The sequence below is a fragment of the Lathamus discolor genome, chromosome 1 (genome assembly GCF_037157495.1).
Source record: "Lathamus discolor isolate bLatDis1 chromosome 1, bLatDis1.hap1, whole genome shotgun sequence".
NCBI classification, from domain to species: Eukaryota; Metazoa; Chordata; class Aves; order Psittaciformes; family Psittacidae; genus Lathamus; species Lathamus discolor.
Window position 1 is genome coordinate 121,530,472 of NC_088884.1, and position 19,577 is coordinate 121,550,048.

At 37.0% G+C, this 19,577-nt stretch overlaps 1 protein-coding gene across 2 annotated transcripts in view; it reads left to right on the forward strand.

Moving 5' to 3' along the window:
• Positions 1-4,122: 4,122 nt before the first annotated feature.
• Positions 4,123-19,577, forward strand: part of RXFP1 (relaxin family peptide receptor 1) — a 47,779-nt gene continuing 32,324 nt past the window's right edge. For both annotated transcript variants that reach the window (XM_065693669.1, XM_065693679.1), the window contains exon 1: positions 4,123-4,548. In XM_065693669.1, the coding sequence (XP_065549741.1) occupies positions 4,500-4,548 (49 nt within the window). In that variant the 5' untranslated portion in view covers positions 4,123-4,499. The remainder of the gene's footprint in view (positions 4,549-19,577) is intronic.

Genomic DNA, 19,577 nt, shown 5'->3' on the forward strand with positions numbered 1-19,577 from the left:
ACTGGTTACTGTTTTGAGATGCTTGGTGGATATACTTATGTACTCAAAAGAAAAATATCCTGTTCTGTTCCTGTAATAAAGCTCTTCAGGGGAGAAAATCTAGCTCAGGTAGTTTTTCCCAGCAGACGAAAGTCTCTCCCTTCTCTCCAGGTGCAAATGCCAGTAATCCCAGCTCAGCTGCATCTGTGCTGATAAAGACGGTCTGGAGAGGGAAGTGAGAAGTCAGGAGGCTTTGCAGCAAAGGTGCTTGTGCAGTTAGCCTGGCCTGTTAGGCTAGGTGTCTCAGGCTTTTCGAGTTTGGGGAGGTAAATCCTATTAAATTTGTGCAATGGAGGGGGGGTAATCTTTATGAAAAATAACACCTTCTTACAGTACTGGTTGAGTCATAAGTGTATGAGATAGTGAAAGGAACTGCAGTACAGCCTACTGTTTGGAAAGAGCTGCCGTAAGTGAAGTCTTGTCTTATCTTTCTGTGCTTAAGCTGCTTAGATGTTCTTCCATTTTATGAAGAGGTCTTTTAGTTTGCTCTAGACTCAGGAAACCTAGATGTAGGTGTTAAATAAGAAACATAATCTCCAAATGCAACAGTAAAATATAGGGCTCTTGTTCTTAGTTGGGCCGTCTGCAAAGGATAGCAATGGAGCTGTGAAAGCCATGGAAATTAAATGCAATTAAGCCAATTATGTTCTTTTGCACAGTTAAATCTTTCAGATTGTAGGACTGACATAAATATAGAGGATTTATATTTTAAATGCTATGTTCTCAAGCCTTACCTGCAGACTAATTATTCACATTGCTATAACACAAAACCTAAAATTTGGTCATCAAATGGCTAAAAAAGTAACAGATTCGCTTCTTGGAGTGTCATTTCTAAATATGAACTATATAGTCCTCATGACTGGATGGCAACATGGGCTTAGTTTTACTTTCAGTGCCTCATTCTGCACTTCTTGTGTTTCACTAGGGCAGCAAAACTGCTGACAGTCCAGTTAGCATTTTCAAGTGAAAATCTGTTTTGCTTAATGTGCAGCTCTTGGTTATAAAATCACTATTGGCATACCTACTGTCTTGCGGGTCTTTGATCTGACACATGACATAAAGTTTCCTTGAAACTATTTTTAATTAAACCAAGGGAAATTCCCACGTTAGGAAAGAACATAAATGTCTCTGAGAACTCAGTACACGGAGCAGCATGGTAACAAGTAGAGTTTGTATGTATTTGTCTGCACCACATAGACTAAAACTTAGAGATGCCTTTGCTCACACCCATGCTGAATCTGCTTGAAGCTTATCAGCTGTAACGTTAAGTATGCTAGAATCAGAGTTTAAGGTAAAATATTTGTTAACCTCCAAGGCAGTAGCTGTATTCTGTAGGTAAGTAAATGTTTTTCTTCAAGTTGAAAGGAATTCCAACATTTCTGCAGTAGCAGTGATTTACAGCTTAGTCTATACTTAATGGTGATGCATACAACTACGGTTTGGTTACTTCTATGAATTTCCTTTTATTTAGCACCTAATGTTAAATATAGGAAAAAAACCCACAAGATGCTAAAACTTCACGAGCAACACTTATGTGAAAGTGCATCATGATTGCCATTATTCAACTCTAAGCCCTGTGTAACCAATTTAATTTCCAACACTTTGTAATAGAAACATGAGGCGACTCTTCTCAACAACATAATAGCCAAAATTATTGGGATTTGGAAAACAGTTCATTAATGTCATCTGTTAGTTTGCAGTGTGGGTGGCACAATGTTGGTTTAATATTTGGGGGCAGGAGGTGTCCTCCACAGATCTGACAAGTAGGTACTCCTAGTAGGTACTCCTTAGGCACTCTTTAGTCCAGCTCCAGATAGCTGTGAAGACAGGAAGTGAAATTGCGACCGTTTGTCAGTGACCAGTAAAGAAGTCAAATAGCACCTTTTTGATTGCGGTAAAGTCAGTTTAACTTGCTTATTTCTTGAAACTCAGAGGTAAACATTTGCATCATAACCCATACTACAGATTTCTGCAATGTTTTGGTGACTTCAACTGTAGAATTGCTGTGAACAGAAATACAAGCAAGTGCTGAACATTCTAATGAAGGCAAGCGTCTTCTCAAAGTTATTTAAAACAAAGATGTAACTCTGATGTGTTATTTCTTTGCTGTGTAAGGAATTCCATATAAAGGCTACCCTTTGCTTGAAAAGGGAGTTCTAAATCACAAAAATATCATAGCTTTTTATGTTTCAGGCGGGAAGGAAGTACATATTGCCTTTGTAATGCACAGAAGTGTTTCTTCCCAGAAGTAAAAATGTTTCAAGTAAAGTAAGCCAAAACTATTTTTCAAAAGCTAGTAAAGTCCTGTTTAATGTTTTGTTCTAATAATGAACTTGCCTTTCCTCCTTTTCCTGCTCTGCATTCCAGAGTTCAGCAATGTGTGTTTGTAACTCTAGCTTCTTGGTTTAAACATAATTAGGCTGAGAGGATGGGCATGAAAGTGCTGCTGCTTCTTTATGTATTATTATGAATGTATAAGAAATTTAGAAGATCTCAGTGGATTTTCCATAGAGCGAGTGTTCGCAGCAAAATTAATGAGTATCCTTGCTAAAGGTCCTTGAAAAAAGAGGAAGGCTGAAAATGATAACTCCCATTGGGCCAGAGCTTCAGAAAATGTATGTGGGTGGTATGGACTGCATTTTGGGGTTTTTCTTATTTACCCTGAGGTAGCAAATCTTTAGCTTTCATAGTGGGTCTGACTTCTTCTTGAAGAAATTGGTTGCTTGGTTCATTATTATCAGGTAAAGATAGCCTATTCCAAACGCATATGACTAAATCAGAAGCAGAAAGCCACAGAGAAAACTATACTAAAAAACCCCACAAACTTTCTCTAACACATCAGTTCTACCTCATCCTGCAGTGAAGAGGTAGAGCTTTTATTTTGTTTTCCCTGAAAGTATATTTCTCTTATGCTTTACATTCTTGGTGCAGTTTCTTTTCCTACCTTGGAAGCCCTTTTCAGCTCAGGCATTAGGTGTTAGCTTAATTGTTGAATAGTTGTTTGAGGCAAGTGTGGTTTTACTTGATATGCTCCCCACCTTATAAAAAAAATCTTCTCTAGGTCCCTAATCCATTCTTCCTGTAGGCTGCCTAGTTTTGGTGTTGGTACAATAGATGCCAATATACTTCTTGGGCTTCCATAGATAAGAATCTTGTAGTTTAACCCCTTCTATATTTTTTATTCTTTTTACATTAGAAATCATGGGACTGCCAGTTCATAATATCTATTTTATAGACAACTTTTCCATAGCAACAATGTGGACTTTACTTCTGACTATGACATAGATTTTTCCCTTTCTCTGAATTCATCATTTCGTGTATGTGTCCGTGCATGAACATATTTCCTTAGTCTGAGAGGCTTTCTTCCTTAGGTACCTGACGTAGCTGCTGACACGTTACCAATGCTCCCTGACCCTTGTCATGCTGGCAAGCTGTTGAATCTATCAAGCTTGTGTTTGATTGGCTTTTTGTTTAAAGAAAAAAGATATTAAAATATCTGAAACTCTTTGAGGAGAGGTAAAATTAAGCTTCTTGTCTTGAGTTCATCTTATTTGGCCAACTCATTTTGAAATATATCTTGCTGTGTGGATCAGTGTTAGACTTAACATCATAAAAAAAGATTTTTTTACCATATGACTGTATTTGCGATGGAGTATACTATGATCTACCGGTAACAGTAAGGTCAAAGGCCAGATAGGAATGTCTCAAAGTATTTAAATAAGGAGAAAATCTGTGAAAAATCTTACTCTTGTACTGTATATGCTTTGGAACATCCTCTTTTGCTCTTTCAGAATGATTTCTTTATCATTAATATTGAAGAGTGATTAATATGTAAAAATAGTGATATATTGTTACTGGAAAGAAGTTAAATTGTGCATTTTTCTGTATTTCAGTAAGTGATCAGAATGCTACAGAGAGACTGTGTTCATAAATTTCACTCCCCCTTACTTGAGAAACCACCCTTTTTATCTAAACTCTAGCAGATGTTTATTTTCAAACACATTTGCCTAAATAAAACTGTACTTTTCAGGCCTCTTACAGTATTGAGACAAGGAAAAAGAAAGGGGGGGAAGTGGGAGCAGAATGGACAGAATAGAGCATTGATGTCAGTTCTCTAGACCTGGCTGTGTTTCGTGCAGCAGCAGCTTTCCTTGGGGCATATCTGTGTCCGCACACACAGACCAGCCTTTGCCTACCGCAGAGTAGACCCCATTCTGTAAGGGAGAGCCTGAGGAGCCAGTGTGATCCAGGAAACTTCCGTATGTGTGTGCCAGAGAGGGGGAGAGAGGGAGACCTAGTGCAAAGGAGAATAAGGGAGGAAGGCAGGGGAGAGAAGGGAGTTTGCTTCTTGCACTGCTGAAGGCTGTCAGAAGCAGACTGTTCGAGCAGCGCACTGGCTAGTGTGTGATTTAAGGGACAACGTTCACTGACTGCATTCATTGAATTGCTGAAGGACAGATATGACATCCGAATGCTTCTTCTATATGTTCTTGCTTATTGGTACGAAGGGTAAGTGTACCTGGCTCTTTTTCTCGTTTTGAACATTGCAAAGCAGATAGCTGATAAACTTCAGTTGTGGATCTTTTAAAAACTGGTATCTCAGTGTTATTTTACAGTTCTTCATGGCAATCATTCTTTGATCGAATCAATGTAATGATTCGAGACTGTAATGCAGTCTCTCAAGGTTACTAGCTACGTGTAGGGATTCGATTTATTTTTACTTAATGATTTGAGAGTTACTATGAACAGTTATGAGCTGAAATTAAAAAATAAGAACCATTTTAAACATTGCATAAATGCTTGCTGTAAATATTTAATGAAGGCACATATAGAACTGCCTCGTTTCAGATGCCCTGAAATCCACCTTTCAGACTCAGTAGTTTGTAGTGGTACTGTAGCTCTCAAAAAGTAAATTGTGGTCAGGTAACAGGAATTTTTACCCTCTTATTCAGCATGATAGACAATACAGCTTGCAAGATGGAGACTGAAGTTTTCTTTCGGGTGCAAATCACTTCAGTGTGGTGGTAGCTACACCTGACCTTCTGCTTACTTTAATAATGTTTTCTTCATTTCATTTGAGTACCCTGTCTGTAAGTGCTGCTTTGGACTTGGGTAAAGCTGTCGCTATGAAGCTGCTGATAGTGATCTGTAGGTTGGATTTTCCTAATGGCTATAATTTTCTCTAGTTGTAATTTCATGTTAAAATTTGCCTCTTTTTGTGCAACATCAATACAATAGTGAAATAGCCACCTTTTGCAATAACAAGTGTTTTGCTAAACTAATAGGAGCATAAGGTTGAATTCTGCTACCACCTTCTGTATTGAGCAGCAGCTTGTTCTCTCTCCTGCTTTTAAATTAAACCTTTTTGAGTTTATGTGTGCTTACTCTGCTGCTTAGCATAAGTTTTGTAAGGGATATTGCCCTCCTGAGGAGTTTGGGAAATAGAGCTCCACTTACAGTTATTTTTACAGTTTCAAATCTTAGTTAAATCTGGGGAAAAACTCTAAGCAGTTCTATGATGTTTGGAGGAATATGTAATATGTGAGCTGCCAGTGTAAAAAAAAACAGTGCTATTAGTTAATCTGGAATTAAGAAGGCTATGATAATGACATCTTATCAAGCCTGTGAGCAAAGTCTGCCTTCATACACAACCGTGTTATCCATGAGCAATAATCCAATATTTAAAGCTAGTACTTCGAGTTACGCATAATAAAAGCTAAAAGATTTCAACAGATTAAGCCTTTCCTATTACTGTTTTTAAACCAAAACAGTAAAATCTTGAAACATTCATACAAGATGTGCAAATCATTGTTGGTATAATTTCTACTGGGTTAAATTCATCTCAGCTGTGGGATTTATGAAACGTATCAAAATACATTAAAGCATATTGCAAAATAGGATGGCAGATGAGAACTGTGAATGACTAAAGGCCTTCTAGTATTACAGTTATGATGGCCGTTGCCTTTTTAGGTGTTCATTGGTTCAACATATGTAGCATGTTATAACATTTACAAGAAAACCATATGGCTCATCTACATTGGTTAAAGAGAGGAACAGTGCACTCGCAGATTAAAGCACTGGCATGCCTGGAGTCTCTGCTGCCTACTAGTACTGTTTTCCCCCAGAAACAGTTCCTGTTTAGTGCCATTTCTCCTAACCTCAGTCAGTGCACAGTGCATAGCATCACTGCCTTTCAGTTTTAGCCACCAATCTGAAGCATAACCACATCTCCAAGTTGGCTGATTTCATCTGCACAATTGATTTAACCTTTGTTGGTGTTTTTACACTAGCTGATAATAAAGCAAACACTCCTGGAGTAAGTATAGCTGTACCTAGAAATTGGGTTTGTTGTTTATAGACTGTTAGAAGTTCAGCTGCAGGGTTTTGTTGGGGGAGGTGGGGCGTTTTTGCTGTGGATTTTATTTCTACAACACTCAGATGCTCCTAATTGTTTAAAAATTAAAATGAGAAATACCTAGTGTAAAAAAAACTACTCTTGCCTCACCCATCCATACCCATCCAATCTACATCTGTATGGTTTTCCACTCAACAACTAAAGCTGCACAAATATAACTCCAGTAGCTCTTTCATTTTACTGTCTTCCTTCAAATTCTTGATTAAATCTTTTTATACGAAAACCTTTCCTTCCAAAATCCAAATAATCAAGCTAATCCAAATAATCACGCCTTTTATGCAGCAGCAACTCAGCAACTACTTTACTGCTTCTCATGTGGATTATATTATTCCAGGTAGAAGGTTTCTTTAGAAACAAAGCAGCATATGTACCATAGTTTTCACCAGTGCAGCAGCATCAACTGTAACATGGACAAATGTAAATGTCACACTCTGGTTGTTTAACTGGCAGCATTGAATGGGTAGTCAGGATAAACATCTGCCTGGGTGGCTCACCCCCTTGTGAAGCTAGCAGGACACATAAGCATGTGGCTGGCATTGCACTGGCTGCGGCCACATCTTTTCTCTTAGTAAAATAATCAGCTGTAATCGCTGCAACAACTATAGTGTATATTTGTGTCTTTAGAGTCGCTTTGATTAGCTCTCTGTAGACAAAAAAGATTTTGTCCTTCTGGACTTTGGCTAAGTGCCAGACTCTCAAACAATTCATTAATCAATCATTAGGAAAAACAGAACATTTGTATATAAAACTATTCAAACTGAATTCCAACAGAGATTTGGCAGGCTTCTCGTGGAAAACAATTGTGGCTGCTATTTTAACCCTGTATGCTCTGTGCCCCTACCTGAAGTTTTCCAGTCCTATTTCTGCCTGTACCTACAGTTCCCCTTCCCTCCTCTTTCTTTTCTTCCCCTCAGATATATATTTTTTCCTTCCCTTAAGCTCACTTCAAAATGCCAAGGAAAACTGTCTTAAAACCATTAGAAACTTGCTAGCCCTTGTGGTGCTGCATGCATGTGGCAGCTGTTCCCAAGGCCAAGACATCTTATACTAAATTCTTTCTGCCAAAGGTAAAAGGAAAGAGACCTTCCTGAATTGTTTGAAGTGTAAGTTCATGATTTTGCAGGAAACTGCTCTTGTTTATGTAGTTGTAACAAATTTTAAGATCCCTTCCAGGTTTGCAAATGGGAAAGTTAAATTAAGTCAGCCTTTGCCCAAGCTTAAATTACCATCGTGTAACAATAATTTGGGGTTATTTCTTTTGTTCTGTTTAATTTGGGCATTCATCTGACTGGCTTCCCTGTGGCTAGAAGAATAATGTGTGTCGTGTACATCTATGCATACAGCAACAAAAAAAATCTTTGCAGACAATCAGGGATGAAGTTCAACTAGATTTCCTGAGGAAAATTCCCTTTAATGTCAGTTAGGAGGTAGTGAAAAATCAATGCAAAAATAAACTTAAGCTCTGAAAGGTAGATCATTGCCACCTGTTCAGGCTGGGTTTCTTGCAATTGCTGCATGGGCAAAGGTGATTTCACCCCTCCATTGGGTGACACCAGGGGCTGTCCAACTTGCAAACCTGTCTCGACTGTTTATAGCAACTCTACCAGACTTGAACCATTTGCTCTGAAATTTTATATGCAATATGGACTTTAAGTCATTTGGAGCAAGAAGACAAAATATACCTAAATAATTTCAGTTTTTCCTAAATTGAGGAATTTGTACTTTGACGATGTTGAAGGATTCTGGGAATCTTGTTTTAAGCAATGGCTTTTCTTAAAGGCATAAGTACTTCTGTGCTTTCCTCCATGAAATCACTGTGTCTGAGAGAAAGTCCTCTGACAGACCATCCCACTAGAGCTAATGAGTCTGTTCAAGCCTAGTTGCAGTAGCATAAAAATTAACCTTCTCTAATGGATGTTCCTGGATGCTAGAAGCCAGCAGGAATCCCATCAGAGGAACCGTCACCAGTGAAGGTTTCCTGGTGGTGCCGTGTGTCCCATAGTCTGAAGCCATCAAATCAGACTTTGAAGCAAATGAGTCAAGGCATTGAGAGGGACAATGGAGATCAGAAAGTCTATTAGTCTTGGAGGATAGAGACTGAGGAAAGGAATGTGTGAGAGGGAGCCAGCAGGCAACTAGAGGAGGACAAGGAGATCTGAGAGTGGAGAATGTCTAAAGAATAAAGTCAGAGGATGATGAAACCAGAGCTAGGACCCTACATGGACAGAAGGGGATGAGAGGGTGGGAAGCAGCTAGTGATTAGGCAAGAAAGGATGGACGTGAGGTTAAGCAGCCAGGGCAAGGAAAAGATGAGACTGACCAGAAAAAGAGCTGTGCTTGGTGTGGGTGAGCACTATGCTACAAAGCTGGAAGGAAGCTCAAGATTGTCCTGTTGCTTATTGCGTCCTTGCAAAATACTCCCTTCTCCTTAACACTTCTCCCAAATGGATGGTAATTAATGTTGTCGGACCACTCTACCCTCTTAGACACTAAAGGTCTGAAGAGCTAAACGTCCTGAACTAATGATGCTACATGGTGGTGTGAAATTTCAGTAGAAAATTGACTTCCTCCTTTAATAATCTGGGATGTTACTTATATCAAAAAACTTTATTAATTTTGGAAACTCAGTGCTTAGGAATTGAAATAAAGGATGCAATCTTTATTTGACCTATGTGCACATACTATGTTTTCTTCAGGATATAGCTCCACAAAGACTTGTGCTTTGTATACTGCATTTGAAGAACGAATCAGAAACAGTGAATTATGCTGCCTGCGTGACCCTTTAGTCATTTGTTGTGGAAGATAAATTGTGAGTGAAGCTGGGAATTTCAAATTGATGGCTGTGTGATGAAAGTAACTGAACTCTACCGGGGGGGAAACTGATTTCTGTTCCTGTTTCTTGCCCCAGACAGTGATGCTCTAAATACTTTGTAAATTGATAATAATTATATGGCAGGTTTTCTAGATTTTTTTTGTCTTGATCATCCTGACGTGGCAGCGTTCATTTCACAGCTGACACTTGAAATCTGTAAAAGCTGTACTTTAACTAATCTGTGAAGCTGATTCTGAAAGTAGAAACCTAAAATTGCCAGAAACACTCACCATAGATATGTTAATGTCTCGGCTCCCCATCTGAGCAATAATACCATATTCTAAACTGTAATCTAAGCAATCTGTGAGGATTTAAAAATGGGAAGTCTAATTATTGTAGGCTTATGGCTGAACAAATGGGGACTGTAATACTGTAGCTTTTAAGTGGTTAGACTATAGACTAAGCAGCAGGATGTCAGTAATCCATTAGAAGACTAGTCAAAGTGTAGGTAAAATGCCTGTAGTATTGTATGGGGGAGTGATTACAGAAATGTATGCAATTTAAAGATCTGTGACAGAATTTGAATGTATGATGCTAACAACTGGTGTCACACGTAAAGTGACTTTGTATATGCAAGGAGGCAATGCAGAATATTATGCTCACTACCTGCTGTGGTGCCCTTGGTGCTCATGGGGGATCCAGCATGCAGTTGACTTGTGGGGCAGGGAGACATACAGATACCAGGAAGAATGACTGAGGGGAAAACATGGGTTTGAATGAGTCTCTGGAGCCACCAGCTTTGGCCCTGGGAGGGCAATTTGTCCCTGTATACATAATGGTAGGGGAAGAAGGTGGGCAGGCTCTGGAGAGGAAGAGCCCACCGGCAGCTGATCCTGAAGGACTTACGAATGTGAGATGACTTAGCAGAGTTTATCCAGAGAGGACGTTAAATCACTCATCCCTTTATACCACAGGTCATTGTGTTCCACTAGGGCACTCTCTACTCCTGAGGCTTTATTTGGTCAAATTTGGTCAAAATGTTCACTCTCAGTCAAGTAATTATATCTTCCAGAGCAGAGCAAGGGCCACTGCAGCACTGCAAATGGCAGAGGCTGCGCAGTGACTGAAACTCTAAGATATGAGTAGGTTTGTCAAAGCAGGTGAACATTGCATCTTTCTCCTCTGTTCTGCAAAGAAAATAAAAGCACCGAATTGATCTGGGAAATAAGTCTTTTTCCCATCATAGAGCTGAGTGTCAGTGTTGTGCTGAACCTGGGAGGGAAAGGCACAGTGCTTGGAAAGCTTCTGGTGGTGTTCTTTTAATTAGAATTTCATTTTTTTTTTCTGTTTGATTTTCAGTTGCTATTAAAAAACTGAGATAGATAGATATATATATATATATATATATGTATATATATATATATATGAAATTCAAAAATAGGTGAGATAGCAACAGACCACACCTTCTTTGGAATTAGCTACTAAGAACACCATCCTTTAATCAAACATCAAGTTCTGGCCACAACTTAGTTAAAACCAAAGTTTGCACTGTATGGGAGAAATGAATTTTAAAACCATGTTATTGTAGGTGAAATGCCTTGATTAGTCTAGAGAAGTTAATAGTAATACAGTTGACAAAGATGAAAAGACACTTCCAGACGTCATTTTCTGGTCTTCAATTCCATGTTAAAACATGTGAATTAACTGTCTCACCTAGGAACTACAGACACTGGTTTTCAGGCACTTTCATTCTGTTCTGGTATTGAAATAACACTGCAAGCTTCTAGTTCTTTTGGTATTTTTTTCATATTTCAAAACCTGTTGTATCATAACATTAGTTTCAAAGTGCTTCTCGGCTCATTCCATGCAAATCCCTCCTGTGGCTGGTTTGAAAATATTTTAATTTAGAAATGCTGCTAAATCTTCGGAAGAGATTTTTCAGCATCATGCAGAAAGGATAAAACCTCTCCTTTTCAAATACATATCAGAAATGGGTATTAAATAGTTGGGCTTTTTTACACTCCTAACAGTTGTATGTCACATGAGGGTCTTCTTTTTCTTAATATGTTTTTTAAAATAACTATTTTTTCTAATAAGTGCTGATTATTTCTCTAGCCTGCTCACCTACACATTTTTAGTTTTCATCATTATTTGATTTTATTTGTATTTTTTCTTTTTTTAAATCATTTACATATTCGCTGCTTTCACATCATTTTTTAACCAGATTGGTTTCTTGCCCACAGAAATAGTTCTTGTGTTTATGGATGTGCGGCTTTGGAGAATATTACCAATATTTTAAATTACCAGTTTTAAGTGCTGGGATATGATCTTGTAAGTTACAAAAAATGTTATTTTGGTATAATTGCGTTTTTAGGAATTACCCTTTTATTGAAATAAGGTATCACAACAAAATGCGTAGTTAGATGTGAAATTCTAAGATTTGCTCTGTGGACATGTCCAGCAACATCTTGTACATTTTACGTAAGGCAGCATTAGAAGCATTAGGAGCTAAGAATATTTAATGCGTCTTCACTGGTTAGGTTATAGGTATTTGCTTATACAGAGCATGGTTTCACCTGTTAACAATGAGAACACACTCAATGGCAGGCACGTGCATCATCATGGGTTGATTTAGCTGGAGTGGGGTCAAAAGGAAGAAAGGGAGGAGCTATAGACCATGTGGAGGCAAAATCCATCAGTAATCCATGCAAATGTACTGTTTAGCTGCATCTAAATGCAGAGAAAAACTTCTGAATATAGTTTCTATCTTTTCTAACTTAGTTGGGAAAATTAATACCCAGGTAATTTAAACCTATGTTCTGCTGTGCAACATTTCTTTATATACACTAATAATTGTATAAAATGTGGAAGTTATCATCTTAAAATCTATAACTCTCAATCTGCATGCACACATTTATATAACCTGCAAAAGAAGCAATAAGCCAGATGTCTCCAATCGTGGTTCAAGCAGCAAACATTATTCACACTAGGAAAGTCAAAAATCCTATTAGCTTGAGATAATTTCTGTTTTATGGCACTTTAACTGGCGTGTCACAATTTATAGCTGTGAGTTATGTTTACTCATAGTATAATACAGTAGGTATTGGAAAACTTGTGGTTTTTAAATTGAACCAAATATTCAGATGTATTTATTTAAGCACAGTGCCTTCAAACTGATTTTTCACACAATAGTCCCATAAGCTCTCAGGGGAAAAAAAAAAAGACCTCTAAAATACTTTCAAATTATATTACTTCAAAACAGAACAACAGTGGGTTCTATTTTTATAACACTTGAGGATGGTGGAATCTCACAGATTTGTAGGGCAAAGCAACCTCCCAGATTTGAACTTGTAGTTCTATGCAAAATTTAAATCCTTGATAGTTATAAATGGTTCTTGGCAACAAAAGTGCATAAATAAAATGTATCAAGTAATCCTATCTTGGGCTCATCAAGAAATACTATATTGTTACAAAACTGATCTTTAGTATGCTTCAAGCTTCATTTTGTATTATGCTGGCTTAGTTACATTGTAAGAATGATCATTAAAATCCTTTCAGCCTTTATTAAAGGCGCAGTGTATGAAAAAAATAGATTGTGTCATATTTCAAATATTAGGGCTCACAAAACAGTTTATTCCACTTCTCTCCCTGAAGTGTTGCATAGGAAAAGATCACCTGAGAGTGTTTTACAAAGATTTATTTAAGATTCTGTTACTTGGGTAAAGAGGACAAATATTGCAGCTTGCTTAGTTCAAGCAATTCAGTAGCAAAATAAGAGACTAAAGAATAAAAGAAGATGGAGAAAGAGAAAATAAAATCTCCCACTGCCCCCCTTCAGGTTCTTTTCCTCAGCCCTGGGTTGGGCTGCCTGTTCTCAAATCTGTTTTCCTATCAGTCATCAGTGTTTTGTTGTCTTTTTTTCCCCTGTCACAAGAGCATTCTGAAGTCAGTGTGACAGAAGTTACAGCTAAGTCATGAAACTTGGGGGGAGACAGGAAGAGAGTTTTGCCCTTTTTGATCTAAGAAAAGCTAGGCAAAGTGTTACTTTGCTTAATCTTATAGTTTTTCTGTTACGAGAAGTCAATGATAGTCAAGTAATTCTTTGCTGTTCTGCTCATTTACAAATAATGCATTCTCAGAACATCATACAAGTAGAATATCAGCAACTAATTTCGCTGTTGCTGCCTGTCTAATTTCACTCTCTTTTTCACTGCAGCTTTTTCTTAGTGCTTTGCTACAACTATAGTCTGTCTTAGCTCCTGGATTTCTTTTTACTTCCATGCACAAACACAAACTCCTCTTCTCTATATGGTATTGTGTCATGAAAGTGACTTAAATCTGCCTTTTCTCCATGGAAACTTAAGACACATATTACAAATGTCTGTTGTTTGTCAATGTATATAATTTAGTTCTCACTCATAAGTGTTTCACTTTTGCTTACTTTACATATGGCTGACTGGGTTACATTGTGCAAAGCATCAAGTCTGAAGTGAACTTTACTGTAAACTCTATTGTCATATTGCTTTGAAACTCAGATGCGATGAATGATTGTTGCTCGAGGGGCACTAATTTATTGATAACCAGTTGTCCTTGATCCTCTTGGCTAAAGTGCATTTTAAATTATTTGATTGCTCAGAATTAAAGAAAACCAAGCAACTTCATTGGGTTACTACTAAGTGTGTTATGAGACAGAAAAATCAATATAAGATACATGGCAAGTACTACTATATATGAAACTTTTTTCCTCTAGGATTATGAAACATGAAAAAATGCCACTCCTGGTGGGAAGTTTGAGATTTCTTTATTTTATTTTTTTTTATTCATGTCTTCAAATCATTAACTTACAAATGTGCTGTTTCAAAGAAGGAAATTAAATTATTATTTTAAACAGAGTTCTTTTATCTTTGAGGCTCAAAGAACCATCCCAAGTGGAGGCCTCAGTGAAGAAGAATCAGCTCCTGTGAGAGGGGATTTCCTTGATTTTAATGGCTAATCACTGCCTTTCTGGGCCTTTCAGGTGGGATGGTACTGCCTAGTACTGTGTATTTAACACCTTTACCTTGGTGCCTTCATTTTTTGTTCTATATCTAACGCCACCAAAACAAAACTCTAGCTTTTCATGTGTCCAGCTTTAGACTTGATATTGCATTGCTTTGAAAAAGAAATTAATGAAATCAAAGGAATTACACCAATGCAAAACAACACTAGGGCAAAGGAAAGCCTAGGTGATTTTATTTTCTATTGGAAATCATGTCAGAATATAGAGATAGAACTTATAATACTCAGATATTATTTACATTCTGTGTATGTGGGGAGAGGAAGAAAAGGGGAAGAGGGATGCCAAAAAGGCTTGTCCCTGCTCATTAATTTGTGTCTTAGACATTTTGCTGAACTATTTTGTAGCGGATCCTCTGGGAATGCGCTATAAAAATTGAGTTTCCAGACAAAATTCATTATAGTACGTATAGGGGCTTTTCCAAATAATATTATCTCTTTCAGCTCTTTCTGTTCATCAGAATCTCTTTATTCTAAGTTCTGTGTAAGCAGAACAAAAAGACAAATTAGTAAAAGGTATAAGAGCCAAATCCTTTGGCAAGGTGCCACATGACCAGTCTGAATTGCTCTACTGGTAGTTTCTGGCCCTGAAGTAGATTTATCTGGCAGTTATACAAAGAAGATCTTCTAGCACTGTAGCTGGATTAATTAGACTAAATTATCTGTAGCATAACTGATAACTAACTTCAGTAGTGTTGTTATAAGATTGGCATCTATATTTTCAAAAAGATAGTACAAATTTTCTGCTTTAGAAAACACTTCTGAAATGGAAGCACTGTGAAATCCACAGCCAGACATAAAAGTACAAGGTGAGATTAAGATCCAGGATAATGACAAGATTAGCAAGTCATATACACCTTTTGTGCTAAAATATTTTGTAGTATATTGTGTTTAATGAAAGCAAACATTTTATATAGTCACTCATAAACTTATGTGTTTACTACATATTCTTAAAACATAAAATATGGTCTACTAAAGAGAAATGTAATGCAAACAAAACTGAAAATATAATTCTGGTTTCAAAAGCAACATCCAAAATTTTTTAAATTGCTAACATTTTAGAAATGAAGCTGTCGTAACCCTTTGGAATTCTGAATAAATGACACTGCCATTTTCACCCAATAAAATATAGAGTAATATAAAAATGCATGTGCTACACAGATATTTAGAAAATGCTACAGACATCAGGGCTGAACAATTAGCAAAGGAGGAAAGGATCAAACTGCTGTAAAGGCAATGTAGTGATAACAGTATAATTGTACTCCCATGGGGATCTTGTACAAATGCTTGAATCTTTTAAGCCACTGATGCTTTGCCTCAAGGATTAATGTTATCTCTCATCACTAAAGCAAGGTCTATTTTGGGCTACAAGTTTTGTCATAAATTGCTCCAAAGTTCCCTTGTTTAGTGAGGAGAAGCTGAATAATTCAGGAAAAAAAACCCCAGAAAAATTAACATAAGATTGAACTAAATATTATTCATTTCTAAATATTATTGGACAAATTCAGCCAACAAATTATTTCCAAAACAACAAGATCTTTTCAAGATGTTATATCTTTTTGGGGTTTTTTTTCTTTATGTGTTGATTAAAATGCTTCTGATCCCAGTTAGTCAACCATTTGTCACTATTATTCTTTGTAAATCATCAAGTATCTATGTTTTAAGTTAAAGGAATTCATAATTATAAACTTGTTTTTTAGCCTTGTTCTGATGATTTATACTTGAAAATAAAGGTTACAGGCCTGCGAGATCTCCTCCTCTACATTATGGCAAAAGTTTTTCAAATCCAGTTCACGTGCCCTCCAAACACCTTTCAACAGAAGAGAATTCTGTTTTAATCAACTGTCATCTTAAAGTGTTCAGGCTAGCACAAAAGTGATGGGCAAAATCGATTTTAACTTTTGTGTTTCCTTTGACTCATTTTGTTTTATTTGAAGAAAACATTCTGTTTCAAAATAAGCATTTCAAATGAATATTTTCATTCTTCTCTTCCTCTAGCCCATTTCCTACTGTGTCTAGAAGTATGGCAAATTAAAACAAGTTATGAGAGGGCTGGAAAACTCCCACCACTTCATGCATTTGCATTGGTATCTCTGAAAAACTAGGGCTTTTGTAGGTAAAACAGTTTTCCATCATGGTACTTACAGGGTGGATTATTCAGTGTCATGGTCAATTCTTGGTCCTTGTCATCTAAGGACTCTTTCTAAAAGCAGCTGGCTTTCCTCAGCCTCAGTACTTTTAAGCTGAGAACTTTCCCAAAGTAAAGAAAAACATGTTAGCTTATTTGGCTGATGGAATTTGAGAGTCATTTTGGACTCATGACAATGGGTCTTCACGAGATCTAAATTTTTGAAAATATACAAATATTTTCCTGGTTTTATGATATACCCTTATTTGAACCTATGTGCAATACAGCCGAGGCTGTTGTGACTAGCAAGTACCAAACAATAAATAATGGTGCTTTGATTAGTTTAATTGCTTATGACTTGGTCTAATCAGCCCAGTATTGTTCCCATTACAGAGTCATATTCACTTGTTTTATGGAAGCTACAAGTAATAGTTAAATTTGTGTTCTTCTAGTGCCCATGTCCCTTATTTGGTTTCTCAAACAGCATTTGTGACCCATCTCTGCTTCCAAAACTTTGTGCCATTTTTCAAAGAATGCACAAAAACACTGAGCTTGATGAGTCAATTTAGTTGGAAAGAAAACCATGTTCTCCTGGGAATATCTTGTTCTTGGCTTTCCCAAATGTGTTCTCTCTTTTGATTTCATTTTGTGAGAGCTTACAAAGGGGCTGTCATGTTCTTTCCCCAGTGATTCTGCATTCATGCAAGAGGAAAAAGCCTTCCCATCTCATACTAGATGACAACCCAGCTCTTGCTGCTTTAAAAAATGAAAGGAGTGGTAAATTAATCTTGTATTTTAAAGACTAACAGGAAAGAATTTATCTATTTTCTTCAAGTTAGAGTAAAGATCACAGATGCCTGACTTAGCAATAAATGCCTTGAAGCAGCAGGTCTGGACAATCTTAAAAGGTGTATGACGTGAATTCTTGTTTTCTTTTTGAGAACTGAGGGATGAAGGTGCATTTGCATCTTGATATGTGTATGGAACAACGACAAAACCTATGGACTAAAAAAGTCTTCAGTCTTCTTGATTTAACACTGATGTGGAACATCCAGTGACATTACATGATGAAATAATCATTCATCAATATTTTTTTAAGCTATTCTATCAGGACATTTAGCTGCTAAAATATAATGGACAATGGAACAAGATACTGGAAGACCAGTTCAATTTTTCATACTGCAAAATCAATATCAGGTAGAAGAGTTGACACCTTTAGTACTGCACCACAAATATAGTGTGGTAGATCATTATCTTGGCATGGTAGACTTCAGTGTCAATAAAGTTTGTATTTGCAAAACATAAAGCATAGTTATTTGCTGCTCTTGTTGCAGTGTTATCTTTATTCATTTTCCTCATATAAAATACACAGTTTTAATTTCCTTAATCCAAAAAAGAATTGCTTGAATATTATCTAACATTTTACAATGGATTTTATTGTTTTATCTCCTTCTACCTTTGTCAGCTTTGCCAAATATTTCCTCAGAGGGTTGGGGGTTTTCCATTCATAAATCTCCTGTAATCTGTAGGGTCCAAATTTCTGTCTTTTACTGCATAAACAAAGTGATGTTAACAAGTCAATGGACAAAGACCAGTGCTTTCAACTAGGGTGAAGCTGTAAAGTGTTGATGCCTTGTTATCCTCTTTCCCAGGCAGATATTTACATGCCAGGGTAATCCAACATTGCACAAACTGAGTAATGCGGATTCAGAATAGATATCATCAAGGCTATAAATTTATTGAGAATTCAAAACATTAAACACAGTAAAGGATTATGTACTCTTTTACAAAGAATTTCTAAACTGTGACATTAAATCAGTTAATTAGCTCAGGGATTAATATTATTTGACTAAATAATAATGATTTCTGGAAAATGCTATGGAAATGCATTGAATGGTGCTGTGAGAAGAGAAAGGCCATCATTTTAAATTTAAGCTGTAAAAGATCAGCCCCTGTAAGCCCAAAGTTCAGCTCAGTCTGAATACATCTCTAATGTTTAGGGTAAAAAGCTTGACAAAATGTAAGGGATTGTTTGGTGGTTGGGTTTTTTCCATTTATGTTTAGTTTTTCCAGATTGTTGTCTTTTACCAAGTGTTTCAGTAGTTACTCAGGTCATGACAGATAACTGCACTGAAGGGAGCCCCAGTGGTCTGTGACATCTGTCTTTCTGCAGCAAGAGACTTTAGACACTAAGTACTGCACATATTCTGTTTGCTCGACACCAAGTACTGCACATACTCTGTTTGCTTAACACTAAGTCTACATAAGATGATTTTGCTACTTGTTTTTGAGTGGAACAGGTTAAGCATAATGTTCTGAATACAAGAACAGAGCAGTAGAGATGTTTATGTGTGATATACAAGTGTGAATTCACCCTGGGATTAGAATGTAGCCTTTATTTTGGTTACACACATAAGAGGGGTAAGGAACTAAGGAAGAAGTCTCTGAGCAATTGCATAAGTTATACGGTTGCGAATAAAAGCATATCAACTTTTCAAAATCATCTGGTTATGAAGTTTGTAGAGTATTTCACAAGCTCTAAGACAGCAATGAAACTTAAAATATAATACGTATTGCAATTTTTATCTTTTTCTTTTGTGACAGCATCCATTAAGTCAAATGATAGCTATAAAAATGAGGAAGTGATATTCCTTTTTGGAAGTACTTCAAAATCTGAATTAGCAGGCCCTTGCAGAATGATACTTCACTAGGTAGTCTTACTGAAGCTTTGGGAACATGAAGAACACTAGGCAACATTCTGTGCTGATGATGCTTTTCTCCATTTCCAATATACTGGAGACTGAACAAATTCATTGTAGAGTAATTTAAAACCCTTTCAGTAGTATGCTCCTGGGAAGAAGCTGATCTTGTACGACAAGAAATCAGAGTTGGCACCCTGCAGTCAAAGCAGTAGATCAGTTGCACTTACCCTGGAAAAATTGGTGGTGGCAGAATTTGTCCCTCAGGTGCACTGGAGGGATGGTAAGGCACCATGTGTCTGCAACCTGGGATCTGCTGTAGTACAGAGAATTGAGTCTTCCTGCTACCCTGGCTGTCGCTCATCAGCATTCCTATACCTTTCCACTCAGCACAGCTTGAATGAAGTCCCTGTATCCTGTGGAATTACT